The 14515-nt window shown below is 33.3% G+C and overlaps 1 protein-coding gene across 2 annotated transcripts; it reads right to left on the reverse strand.

Moving 5' to 3' along the window:
- Nucleotides 1–2645: 2645 nt before the first annotated feature.
- LOC120200371 (thioredoxin reductase NTRC-like) lies at nucleotides 2646–10182 on the reverse strand. 2 transcript variants are annotated; one of them, XR_005523531.1, is made up of 11 exons: nucleotides 9955–10182; nucleotides 7024–7231; nucleotides 6809–6914; nucleotides 5827–6092; nucleotides 5023–5302; nucleotides 4246–4353; nucleotides 3983–4069; nucleotides 3790–3894; nucleotides 3487–3617; nucleotides 3173–3294; nucleotides 2646–2662 (listed from the first exon to the last, which is right to left on the reverse strand). XR_005523531.1 is itself a non-coding variant. In XM_039201243.1 (10 exons), exons 1-10 carry the CDS (start codon nucleotides 10154–10156, stop codon nucleotides 3234–3236), a joined length of 1554 nt encoding a protein of 517 aa, XP_039057174.1. In that variant the 5' UTR covers nucleotides 10157–10182; the 3' UTR covers nucleotides 3065–3233. The 2 variants fall into 2 exon arrangements, 1 of the variants encoding a protein (XP_039057174.1); XM_039201243.1 differs by lacking the exon at nucleotides 2646–2662 and having other exon boundaries at nucleotides 3065–3294.
- Between the last annotated feature and the right edge of the window lie 4333 nt (nucleotides 10183–14515).

Genomic DNA, 14515 nt, shown 5'->3' on the forward strand with positions numbered 1-14515 from the left:
ATTTTAATATTTTTTAAAATTTTATAATATATTGCTACATGTAAGTTATAAAACAAACTAAAATTAAGCAAAAAAACAAGAAGGGCAATTTTGTCATTTTATATTATTGAAATTAAATTCATCTAACATGTCTGCGAACCAAACAGAATATGAAATTGGATTCCAATTCAATTTCCTGCCAACCAAACAGGTTTCAGATTCATATTCCAATTCCTTCACAGATTCCAATTCCCTCAGAAACATTCTAACGAACCAAACGCCACCTAAGGGAATTTATAATTTCTAAGGGGTGCAACCGCACCCCAACACCCTTGCACTGTATAGTGATAACATGTGTCACATCAATTTTTTTAGCAAAGTTAACGGGAAAAATAAATGGATGACCAAAAATATATATTTTGAAAAGTGCAGGTATTGAATTTGAAGGTACTAAATCCACAAATTTCATATAATAAAAGGGTGAGATGCAGAATTTGACCTTATGATTAATAATCATACCTGTTTTTGACTTGCTTTATTTTCAATTTTTAGATTCTGATTCCCAAATATATTTTATTAACTTCATATATGGATGGGGTGTCCGTTAATTAAGCATTCCTGTAAGATAAAGAAATACAACGTTTAAATTGTTTAATTATTATTAAACGTCGAAGCTCAACTTTATAAAAAAATATAAAAATTCTGGGGGTTTGAAGAATGATATATATAAGTCTTGGGGTTTACCAACTGAAATCATTTCCACCGTTTCTTTTTTATGACAAGTTGATGAATCTAATATAGTTTCATAAGTAGATACAATGTTTAATCACACCCATTTTACTAAATTCAGAGATTAAGAAAATACAAGATTTTATATTAGGAGCGATTTTATAAAATTTTATAAGGTATCCAAATTGTTGGTCTTACACCATAAAGTGTTGTTTTGTTGAATGCCTGATTATCAAAGTTACAATGGTCCTCTAATTATAGGATATTATTTTGTTGAGTCTCTCGACTATTAAAAGTTATAAAATGATCACCCGACTATTTATAGTTTCCCAACTCGTCTATTTTCATTAAAAAAATTGACAGTCATTTGAGTTGGACGTTAAAATATTGACTGACATTAGATTTTATCATATCCTAGTCAGCTGGTTAATGTTCAGCTCAGACTGTCATCAAATTTTCAACGAAAATTTGGAACATATCAATAATTGAGTGATAATTTTGTAACTTTTAATTGTTGTTGACTAAAAAAGCAACACCACATAGTTTGTAGGGATGATAATTGAACTGAAAAGAGATGAGTACCAATCCGATCAGATAGAGTAAGATTTTTTTTTGTAAAAAATCAGATTCAGGTTGGGCCATGTCATATTTTTTAAGGGTGAAGTCAGGTCGAGTCAGATTTATACTCTACAAATTCAGTTCAGGTTGTATTTGAGTGCATGTATATATTTTCAAGTCGGGTCGAATGAAGGATATATAATTTTTCGGGTCGGATAGATGATACATATTTTTGGGTTGGGCCGAGTTGACCAAAAACCTGACCCTAACCCAACCCGACCATATTAATCACTCAAATGACATTATAAAATCATACATTTAAACTAAAACATAGGTAAATTATGCATTTAGTACTTAAACTATTAGTTTTGATATATTTTAGTGTCTAAACTTTTGATTTTTCAAAATCATACATCAAGTATAGTCTTTGTTTCATTTTAGTAACCCGCTATTAAAAACATTAGTTTTTGTTTCATTTTAATACCCATTCAAAATTTAATGTTAAGTCTTGAAAAACTTAAAAATTTAGGTACTAACACATACCAAAACTGATCATTCATGTACTAAATGCGTTAAGTTTTTAAAGGCGGGTATTAAAATGAAATGAAAACTAAAAGTTTGGTACGATTTTTGAAAAAAAAGGTAAAAGTTTAGGTACTAAAATGAAACCAATAGTTTAAGTACTAAATGCCTAATTTACCCCTAAAACATTCACTACAACCAAAACACATACAGGTCAACTAATTATACTTAAAAAATCAACTAATTTTATTCTAAACACACTTAAAAATAATTTAAAATATCAAAAATTAAATATTAATATAAGATCATTGAGTTTGTTTGTATTGATACTTGTATGTTGAAATCGATATTCAATAACAAAAATATATACTTCATTTAAATATAAATTTTACAGTACAATAACCCTAAACTACTCCTAATCGACTCTAAAATACCTCTAAACACGTGATAACATACTGAAATAATATCATCAATCATTATACTAGGTTTGTAAACGAGCTAATTTGACATGGTGGAACTTGGTAATAGAGTTTGAGGGACAAACTTAAAACTTTAAAAAATTTAGAGGTTTAAATTAAAATTTTCAAAAGTTTTGAAGGGTTTAATTTTTTTCAAAAAAGTTGGGTTCTAACTTGAATTTTTGAAACTTTGAGACTTAATGAGAAATTTTCAAAATTATGGGGTTTAATTAAGAACATTAAAAAATTTTAAAACTCAATCTAAATTTTTAAAAATTTTGTGAAGGCCAAATTATTTTTTTGAAAATTTTAAGGGTCTAAATTATAATTTTTCAAATTTTGGGGGTTGTGGCTCCTACATGTCCTCATTGTGTTCCGCCTCTCGGAGTCGAGTTCGAGTATTGTTGAACTCAACTCGAATCTAAAATGAAACCTGACTTGACTCAAAAACTCACGAGCCTAAAATTTTCAAGCTAGACTTGAACTCAAAACCATGAGTTGAAGCTCGTAAAAATCCAAAATAAAAAATAAATAAAAAATCTTAAACTTAATTGAAACTTCAAGCTCAAACTCAAAGACCTTAAATACATAAAACCTTATATTGCATTTTTTTAAATCAACATATAAATGTTAATATATTATATTTCGAGTTGCTTGAGAATTTTTCAAGTCAAATATCAAATAGCTCATTTCGGCTTGTTAAACATTTGAGTCAAACTCAAGCTCCAGTCGAATATTTATCGAACTTTGACCGAATCGATCTCGAGTAACTCACGATCTGTCTCAGTCCTACATTTTCCGTTCTCCTAATGTAAATGTGGGGGGAAATTATGGATTAATAGATTGTGCAAAAAGTAACAAAAAAGTGTTTTCTTCCAAAGAAAGTTAAATGCATAGGAATACTCTCATTTATAGTAAAACAATGTTTTCAGTGGAAACAAAATTGAATCACAAAATGATGAAAGCCAAGAAATCACCATAATACTCTCATTTATTTGCTTCAATGAAATCTCTGTATTCGCTCTTCATTTTTACCCCGGATACGGTCCTGCAAAATCGACAAACGAAGTAAGCATGGACGGACCAAGGGGACGTCGAATTCTCATATAGCTTAGATATTTTCTATCGATAATATGTTCTCCCTTCTGACATAAAATTTTGAATCGTCTACGGAAGTAGGGACCTTTTGCAACACAAGTTTTGTTTTGCATATACGTGAAAAGAATCAAGTTTAGCCAACCTGAGCATCTCTTTATTTTTGAAAAACTGCACACATGGGGTACCCATAATTCCGGCAGCTTCGGCAATCTCCGGATCTTCCTCGATATCAATTTCGATAAAATGTACACTCTGATCAAACTCATCAATCACCTGCATATGCACCAAATCAGCAAAATCAAAGTCATTTTATATGGCATAATTTACAACATAGAAAAGATAAGCCAGTCATGATACATTAAACACGACCGATATATACGTTAAGCATGTTCCCGACTCGTCCCAGGGCTATAGGTTGATCTGGAACCGATTAGAACTAATATACCTTGCTAAGAATTGGCTTCAAAGTCCGACATGGACCACAAGTTGGTGAAGTGTATAATACACATATAAGCCTCGGGCTCTCATGATACAGCTTTCTCAAAGCATACTGAAATAAGGAGGAAAAACCGGGTTTAGAGGTACGATTATATCGAAAACCAAAACCAAAAACAAATCTAAGCCGATTATGTACAAACCTGGCCCTTATGTTTTGTGAGTGTAATGTCAAAACCTTCTTGAACATCTCTATCCGTCAGTTCTTTCTTGACCTCTTCAGTTTGAGGCTGTAAGATATATGATCATGATAAAGATTAACAAAAGCATCCGTGACATAAATCCCGAAGGAGGCCAGTAATAAATAGATTGGGGCAAAAGGCAGATGACCGAGTACAGTATAAAAATACTTACAAAATATCAATAAGAATGACAGAGTCGCCAATTTTTTAGAAGAAAAAAATACCTGATGAAACTCTACAAGAAGATCGTTTCTAACAAGGTATCGTTCAACGGATAATGCTGCAACGCATCCAGATCCAGCAGCAGTTACAGCCTGTCTCCACTCATGATCCTGTTAATGAAATAAACCAATGGAGTTGTATGACGAATTCGTTATAATACAGGACTTCTTCACAGACGTGAAGCCAGATGATAGTTTGAATTTACCAGGCAACTCGAGCACCATCATGTTTCATGTCAGGAAGAGAATGCAGTAAGCTTTCAAGAACTCATTAATGTTCTTTTTCATGCATGAAACCATCAAAAGAAAATATGTAATCTTCCATGGTTATATGTATGTTTTTCCGAATCATCAGTAACATCATGTGTCGTACGGGCATACCCGTATTAGACACCACAAAGTGAATATGGATGAATGGGAGGGAGGCTGACTCCAAACATAAGTGAAAACTTGGGAAATACGAACATGCTCATGTCGAAAAAATGTCCATGCACAACATATATAAAAATTAGAACTATACGTTTTTGTTTCCATAATTCCAAAATCGAAAAGTAGCATATGAGAGCATTGCATTATCATTTTCCTTGATGTTTCCTATATTGTACCTACTTCAACTGATAATGCTAGAGCAATTCTTAGACTCTTTAGATGCTCGTGAGAAGGTATTATAATCGAACATGCCATGAATTCGGGCATTGCTGACACACATGTCAAGGTTTTGAGGAGATGGGATATTTGCTAACTGGTCCCAAACTAATACGATATTAGAGGAAGATTTACCTGCACGTCTCCGGCTGCAAAGACACCTTCAACCGAAGTTTTAGAAGTGCCCTCCTCAACTAGCACATATCCTGAGCTATCAAGTTTTACTTGACCTTGCAACAGCTGGCTATTAGGTGAATGTCCTATACCATAAAACAAGCCCTTTGCCTCGAGCACAGATTCCTCCCCCGTATCAATTCTTCTGGTTCTTATGCCTGACATTTGACCTTTCGTATTGCTAACAATGTCCACAGCCTCTGTATTGAAGTGCAAGGTGATATTTGGATTGTTGTAAACTCTGAAACATTCGCGATAATTAACCTGTTAAACAAACATTCAGGGAGTTGAAAACTCGACAAACAAACAATTCATTAGTACACAATGCACCACAATCAAGGTAGCAATTAGAATGATCACGAGAAATTTCAGCTACCACTAAGCAACTGGCTTCATTTAAATGTAAGAACAAAAGGTGATGAAAAAATCACAGTCACCGCAAGTTCCATTAAATCATAACCTCAATGCAAATTGTTTGATGTAGAATGCCTTTGTTTGATTGAATCACAGTCAGGCAAACAAACATTAGTGGCGGTCCCATGATTGAATAAAGAGATTGGGAAGAGTTTTTCGTAGAATTTCTAAGGTCCAAAACAACATGTCGGATATAGAATGGGAACGAAAAATGTCAGGTATCAAGAATACCACCACCTTGCACAAATATTACACATACAAATCTAAGCAACTTCAAAAACTGATCATTTAATTTTGATGTAAAACATTGTCCATAAAATTTTAAACATAATAAGAGTTTGTAAAGCTCACCTATCTTGCATTGCTCTCGATGCTCTTAGTTGGTCCCTACGAACAAGCAAGTGAACATGACGAGCATATTTAGTTAAATATATTGCTTCTTCAGTAGCTGTATCACCTCCTCCAACCACAGCAAGTACTTGTCCTTTAAACAATGGTGATGCTCCATCACAAATTGCACAAGCACTAATCCCCCTACTCCAAAATTCATCTTCACGAGGTAATCTGAGCCTTTTTGCTGTAGCTCCGGTAGCAAAAATTACGCTATGACACTTAACCTGAAATACAATCATAGGGAACAGATATGAATAAAGCGAATATGCATCATAATAATATTGTTTAAGGACTAATGATAATTGAGTTCCAAATATTCAACATGAGAAGAAAGAAAATGTTTTTTTTTTTTGATAGAAAGAGGCCTCATTAAAATCCTCCTTCAATCCCTCCATGTTATGAGAGTAACATGAAGGAACAACGAAGGAGGAAAGGAGAGCCAAGAAAACTTTTATTCACAAGAACCAGATTACAAGATTGAACAAACTCCTACACTTCCAACAGAAGAACATAAAACTTAACACAAAACATCCAACAAACAGGGAGTTACAATTCCTGTTAAACAACACAACAATAACCAAAATCACCCTATCCCATCTTTAGCAAGTTTATCAGCTTCCCAGTTTGCCGCCCTTGAAATATGCCTAAATATAATATCCTTTCCAATCAAAAGCGAAACTATATCACCATAACAAAAAAGTACAAGTTTCCAACTCCAAATGGTTTTCCAAAGAAAAAATCCTATATCACATTCACATCAACTAACATGGCACTCAAGCAGAAAATTAATTAGACAGAGTTCAACGAATGGGCCATTACCAAGCATAATGATGCAATTCAAGTTATAGATCATAATTGAATATGTTCCAATAACCCATTATAGTAATAATTTCACCACATCAACATAACAAAAAAAGTAGCCAAAAGAAAATTATATCACCTTGCGTTCACTACTTCGTACTGTAAAAGGATTGCTTTTAACATCAATGTGTTCCACATCCTCTAGGAACAGTTCCGCTCCCCAACGCTCAGCTTGTCGTCGCATCCTGGCCAAAGCACAATCAAGACTCTAATTATACAATTTTAGTTGAAACAGTAGTGTTGTCAATACAGTCAACAAACAAGAAAGACAGACTTCCATTTTCTTTCAAATACCTATCCATCAAATCTGGACCAGTTATTCCATCAGGAAAACCAGGGAAGTTTTCGACTTCAGTGGTAGTCATCAACTGGCCACCAGGAACACCACCAACCTGATATCCTTCGAACACTACAGGCTTCAAATTGGCACGAGCTGCATATATCGCTGCCGTATATCCAGCAGGACCGGAACCTATGATCACCACATTCTCGACTGATTTACCTGCAAGAAGAAAAAACAAAACCATAATATCTCATGCCCCCAAAAGTAATTTGGTTATAAAGATGAAGAAAAACATAACCTTGCCCCCCACGTACACTTTTGCAATTCATATAATGCCGACAGCTGATAACGAAGACACCATTCACAAATTATATGTGTCGTAAACTTAAGTTCCAGCTGATTGCTAGTCTCACTAATTGCTCTTGCTTTCTTAGGTTCTGGTTGGTGTTTTTGCTTCTCTTTTTTATTATTTATCCTTTTTCTCCTGTTCCTTTCGTATTTCGCTTTCATTTCATTTTTCAATGACGGATCATGATATTCGAGTTTTGGGGAGATTAAATATATTCCCAAAGCAAGAGCATGGCTCATAAACCAACTAATCAAAAGCTTAAAGCTATGAACGAAATACACATATAACTAATCAAAATTGTTATTGTTTGCTTACACTTTCTATTGAGAAATGAAAAGGCAAATAGCAAAGACTCCACCAGAAGGAGCCTTAAAAATTACGAAAAAGAAAAAAGAAAATATTAAAAAGTAAAGCTACACTTATTCCTTTACAGTAAGTAAATGCTACACATTCAAATATTACTTTTCCATAGAGAAATATATATATATATATATATATATATATATATATATATATATATATATATTTTTCTGTAAAGATGACATATTTGGCTACTCATAAGTCATAAAACTATTTTTTTTTAATTTATAAAAAGGCTTATCTGTAAGGTGGCTGACTTCGGGAGTTATGATTTGAATGGATGGGAGTGGAATATTAAGACTAGGAGGAATATTTGTGATTGGGAAGTGGAGCAGTTGGTAGAGCTTTTGAATAGGCTGAAAGACATCAAACTTATAGAGGCATTGGAAGATTGTTTGTTGTGGGATGGCCCGGGTGAGGGGCTGTTCTCTGTTAAAGCATGCAGGAATTCGCTTTCTCCTATTTATGACAATTCATTTCGGTTGAATGAATGTGTTTGGTTGGGTTTAGTTCCTCCTAGAGTGGAGACCTTCCTTTGGAAACTGTCTCACCAAAAAGTTCCTGTGAGAGTGGAATTGTTGAAAAGAGGGGTTCAATTAGGGGAGAACATTCTCTGCCCTTTATGTAATCAAAGGGAAGAATCTGTTCAGCATCTATTTATTTCCTGTAATGTTTCATGGGAACTGTGGAATAAAATTATAGCATATTGGGGTGTTCGGTTAGCCCTTCCGTCTGACCCGCCATCCTTGCTCAGTTCTTGGTCTGTTTTATGGCCTACTTCTGCTATGTGGAAGTTTATTCCGGGAGTAATTTTCTGGTCAATCTGGAAGTTAAGAAATGAAATCATTTTTGAAAAAGGAAAGCTGGACAGAGTTTCACTGTTCTTCTATGTTCGTTTTAGACTAGCTACTTGGTTTTTAGCTAAGTTTCCCCTTCTATCTATCCAGATGGATTCTTTAATTGGAGATCCTTCTTTGGCGGACAAGCTTTCTTCTAGTAACGAGCCGAAAAGGAAAGTGCATTGCTGGAGCCCTCCTCCAGTGGATTTTTTTAAGCTGAATGTGGATGGGGATGTTAGTAGTGTTGGGATGAAGGCGGGAATTGGGGGCATTCTCAGAGATTGGAACCGGGTTACACTTTTTTCTTTTTCAGAAAATATTGGTTCTACTACTCCGATTATTGAAGAACTGAAAGCTATCAGTAAAGGCATTGACTTCTTTATTTCCTCACAGTGGGGTTCGAAGGGTAGGCTAATCATTGAGAGTGATTCCAAGCAAGCAGTGGACTGGATTAATGAACAGGCTTTACCTCCTGTTTTTCTAAATATCTTTGTTAAGGAAATTGTGTCTATTGTTTCTGTTAAACAGTTTATCATCCGGTGGACTCCTAGGTGTTGTAATATTGAGGCGGATAAATTAGCAAAGGAGGGGATTGGGTGATGGTGTAACTTGTTTTAGTTTGTTGGTCTGTTTTTCTGGTAAGTTGATAGAGGTGTGCGTTATGGTTTATGTATTTTCTAGGAGTTTCTTTTGAAGTCTTATGTAATCGGTTTTTTATTAATGATTTGAGGTACTCTTTTCCTCCTACTGCTAGTATGTTCTTGCCTTACCGTAAAGGACTACTAAGTGGGAGGTTTTTAATGAGACATCTCATTCCTATCAAAAAAAAAAAAAAGCTTATCTAACAAATAAATACCTAAAGTATACATTCTTTTTCATTTAAATAACTAAATCATTTTTTGATCAAAATAAGTACATAAAATTATCTTTTTGGTCAAAATAAATAACTAAATCATTTTATGTCAAAATAGATAACTAAACTATTCAAACTTTTTAATCTAAGTTCCAAAAAAAAGTTGGCATGTGGCAATTATTAAAGAATAATTTTGATAAAAAAAATTCTTTAAATACTTATTTTGACCAAAAAATATTCCAAGTATTTAAAATTAAAAAGAGGTATACTTTATGTGCTTATTTGTTATATGACTTATAAAAAAAATAGTATTTCCACTTATCCAGACACTTGAATAATTTTTTGCTTACACTTTCTATTGAGAAATGAAAAGGAAAATGATAATGGAAATCATGTACTAATGCAACAGCTTTACTTCTTAGAATCTAATTGAAAAGAAGAAGAAAATCTGCAGTATTTTCATTTTAGATTAGAGTTCAATATTCCTAACTAGACATATACATAAGCAAAGTAAACAAAGAAAGCTCTTAGTGATAGGGACCTGAAGCGGCAGAGGGTTCGACGGAGGCTCTGGGGCGGAGAGAGGGGAGACGGGGGCGCTTGGGGGGAGAGTGGAAACGGAGAGAGCGTGGAGGGGAAGAGTAGAGGAAGAAGAAAGGGTGGGAGAGAGTGGACATGGGAAGACGGTGGTGGTGGGCGGAGGGGATTGGGGTTCCGATCTGGAGGTTGGGAGAAATAGCCATCGGATTTAAGACAATACAAGAAGACCAAAGCCAGCAGTTGCCTTCCAAGTTATCTTTCTCTATAGCCTCATGCCTTCCAGATAAGGACCCCACTTTCTTTTTCTTTCTTTTTTTTATCTTCTTCTATATATGTCATTATTTTATATGATAAATTAATCGTTTAATATTTAAATTATTAATTTTAATCAATTTTAGTATTTAGATTTTTAATATTTTATAATTATGTCTAATGTTTAATTTTTATTTTAACATTTTATCATTAAAAATTTAATGCGTTTAATATATAAACTATCAGTTTGGCCTGTTTTAATAACTAAATTTTTTTAAAAAACTTAACGTTAAGTTTTTAACATAGGTACTAAAATGAAACAAAAACTAAAAAATATGTATACTTTTAAAAAATTTAAATTTTAAGTATTAAAATATACCAAAACTGATAGTTTAGTCACTAAACGCATAATTTACCCTTATTTTATAACAATATCGTAAATCCATGGATTTTAAAAAAATTATAAAATTAATTATATAATTTATGGGTAAAATATATATTTAGTAAATAAACTATTACTTTTAGTTGATTTTAGTACCTAAATTTTTAATTTTTCAAAATCACGCCTAACGTTTAGATTTTGTTTCATTTTAGTACCACGTCGTTAAAAACTTAACGGGCGAGTTGATGGGGCATAACTCTAATGTACAAACGATCAATTTGAATAGTGGAACACAAGAGAATGACAATTCAACTAACATAATCCAGTTTCAGGCCATTGGAAGGTTGACGACGGAGATCAGAAAATGAAGAAGTCGAAGAGTTCATCGTCAATTTAGAGAGATTGATGCATTTTTCCGGTGAAACATAAGTTGAAATCACTTTCAGATGGTAAAAAAGGTGTGGGTCAGAAAATTTGAGCTTCATTAGTCGAAAGATGTGACAATCAACGACTGTAGATGCTACGATTGCCGAACCCGTCCGTTAAGTTTTAACGACGAGATACTAAAATGAAACAAAAACTAAACGTTGGGTATGATTTTAAAAAGAAATTGAAAGTCTAACTATTAAAAACTAAAACTGATAATTTAAATACTAAACACGTACCTTACAGTTAAATTTTTTGAGTTGTCTATTGATTACGGTTGTTTAAAAAACTTGTAACTTTTTAATAATAAATATTTATATATCTTACGGACCTCATACTTGTACTCGGTTACAGTTTTGAAAGTTTTTAATTTTTCTTTTATATTTGTGTTGTTCTTTTAATGGTTATGATCTTTTTCTATCGTTATGATATGAGAGAAAAAAATCATTAAAATTATTTTGATTAAAATCTATATATTTTTAGAAGTCTATGCATTGTCAAAAGATTTCTGTGAAATTTCTTGTCATTTTTTCTTATTTTATTTTGATTTTTACGCTCAAAATTCTTTTTTAAGGAAGTGTGGGTCTCGTTAAAAAACATCTCTACCAACACAAGGCTGGATTCCTAGAAGGAGTAAAAGAGTGTCCAAAATCCATTAATCAATCAATAAACAATCACTTCTTACATCATTCGTAATAAATTGCGGTATATTAGTCCCCAAAAAAATAAGAAGCATGACAAGCAAGTGCTTGGTGAGCCAACCTATGAGCCACCAAATTAATCTCCGCCCAACATATTACATTGTACATCTAATAAAAACATTACACCTATCTCTGAGAACTACCAGATTAGTCCCTATTGTAGAATTATCATCTCTCGGTTCATTGTATAAATTTATGATCATCGTAGAGTCCAACTCAATAATAATGTCCCTCCAATTTTTCTCCGTAGCAAGATTGATAGTCGCAATGAAACTGAGCAACTTTGCCAAGACAGGCTTAAAAATACCACCTGAGGTGGTAGCTAACCACCTAGAACCGATCCATATGCATCTCGTGCCACAACACTTACTACCGCCAACTTGGTTGTAGAATCAAAGGCACCATCGGCATTTAATTTGATCACCATACCAACAGGTGGGCTCCGAGGAACAATTTTAGGGTCTCCATGTTGGTGAGGAGAAGCTACGTGAGTAGAGGCAAGAAATTCATTATGTAATGCTTTGACATTGGCAACGAGAACCCAAGTAGGTTGCAGTCGACCATCATGGACCAACGAATTCCTACCATTCCAAACGTTCCAGATGAGTACCACAAAATCTACAAAAGAAACAACCCCAAGCATAGTATATGCAGCTTCTAACCATGATAACGTTGATTGATAATTGAAAGTAAGAAACGCACCAGTTATAGATGCCACGCGATAAACATCCGTCACATAATAGCAGTCATGGAAACTATGCCAAGATGACTCAACCACATTTTTTCATACGGGACACATACCATCACCCAATCAAGTTACCCTAATTCTGCCACCCACCGGTAAAGTGCCATGCGCTAGACACCACACAAAGATACGGATCTTCCGCAAGACTCAAAGCTTCGCAATCGTCTTTCAGAGCTTCGAATGAGTACCTGCTGTGTGAGTAGATTTTTGGAACTACCAGTACGGCGACCGAACTGAATGCACGTCAGAATCATGATTCCCCCAAACTATACTATCATTCACACACGGGGTTATCGGTTTTTACATTATTAGAGCCACCTCAGATTCGACCAGGGAGATTTGACATAACTAATACATTTTTCCCGTAATATTCTTTTTCTAACACCGTTTGATCAATATTTCTCGAAGTAACACTCTTTCGGCTAAGGTGGCACAAAGGCGCATCCCTGGGGACGCGCTTTACCTGGGTTTATGCTGAGTCAGATGTCACGCGGGGTAAGGCGCATTCCTGGGGACACGCTTTACATGGGTTTTGCTAAATCAGATGTCACGTTGGTTTTTTTTAAATAAAGATTTAATTTTTTTTATTATAAATTATTAATATATTATGTAAAGTGTTTCAGTTATAATTTAATAATTATCGAATGTAATTTTTAAATGTGTGTTAAAGGTTAAAGTGTGAATTTAGGTTAAAGTGTTATATGTTTCAGGGACTTTGGCTCAATAGAACAATAGATGAAAATCAGCTTTGATCGTATTGAATTTCTAGGAAAATGTATGAAATTATAATATTACATGTATGGTTATTTATCTATTATTATTTTTTTCTATTTTGATTATCAATCTATTAATTTTATCACTTAATTATTTAAATGTTATCAATCAAGTCATCTGTTGTTAATATTTAACAAAAATATTGATGCATCAGTTAATAAAATTAGTATAATTACACATTTAATCTTCAATACTTACATATTTTTATCAATTTAGTCTTAATTTTAATTTAATTTAATAAATTTAATCCTCCAATCAGAACATGAAATGTGTCATTGTATACATAATTTTTTTTCTAACTTTTAATTTGTTTAATTTAATATTTTTTTCTCTAATTAAAAGGTGGAATTATTATAATATTTTAAAATTAATAATAAATTTTTTATAATAAATAATATTAATTATTATATTAAATAATTATAATTAATCATTTTAAAAAATTACCAATAAAAAATAATTTATATAATATTAACCAAATATCATAAAATAATTTTTAAATACTAATTTAAAAAATATAATTTATTTAAGTGTACATACATTGCGAAATTATAGAAAATGCAATTACATTTAAATATTAGGAAACAAAAACATTCATTGAAAAAGAATATTAATTACATAAGGGTTAACGATAATGCAATGATAACAGAGCTGGACATTTTTTTCTATTGTGCCCGATGTTTCTGCAATGCCCACATCTTTTTTGTTTTGTTGACTTATCCCGAATATCCATATCACAATGTATTCTAGTGGATTTTGGACGACCTGAGTCCCTTAATAGCAACGAATCTGGTACAATTGTAAGCCAAATTTGAATCTCATCTGGGTCTCTTTCGTTACCTATGGGTGGAAACTCAAATTCATATACCTTTAATACTTGTGAAAGTTGGTATACGGGATCAACATAATTTTTGTAGTCCAAATGCGAATGTGAGCAAGCTGCAATGACATGAGAGCATGGATATTTGAGTGCTTGAAAGAAACCACAATCACACCACCTCTCTTGCAGATTAACTCTGAAAGAGTTAGCTTCAATCCCTTGTAGCGGACGTGGCATTTCGGTTACACGAAACAATTCACGGGTGCGAGAAAAATTTGTAACCAACATCCCATTTGATACAACCACTTTTTTTCTGTAAATCAGCTACTAGTCTTGGGTGGTAAATATGGTCGTTCTGCATCCAAGTAAGAGCTTGTCCACCGAGCTTTGCAAAGAGTTGACCCAAATGAAAATAAATCGTTTTGACCAACGCCGTGACTGGTAAATGACGCACCCCCTTTAAGG

The sequence above is a fragment of the Hibiscus syriacus genome, unplaced genomic scaffold, assembly GCF_006381635.1.
Source record: "Hibiscus syriacus cultivar Baekdansim isolate YM2019G1 unplaced genomic scaffold, ASM638163v2 tig00005939_pilon, whole genome shotgun sequence".
Taxonomy (NCBI): domain Eukaryota; kingdom Viridiplantae; phylum Streptophyta; class Magnoliopsida; order Malvales; family Malvaceae; genus Hibiscus; species Hibiscus syriacus.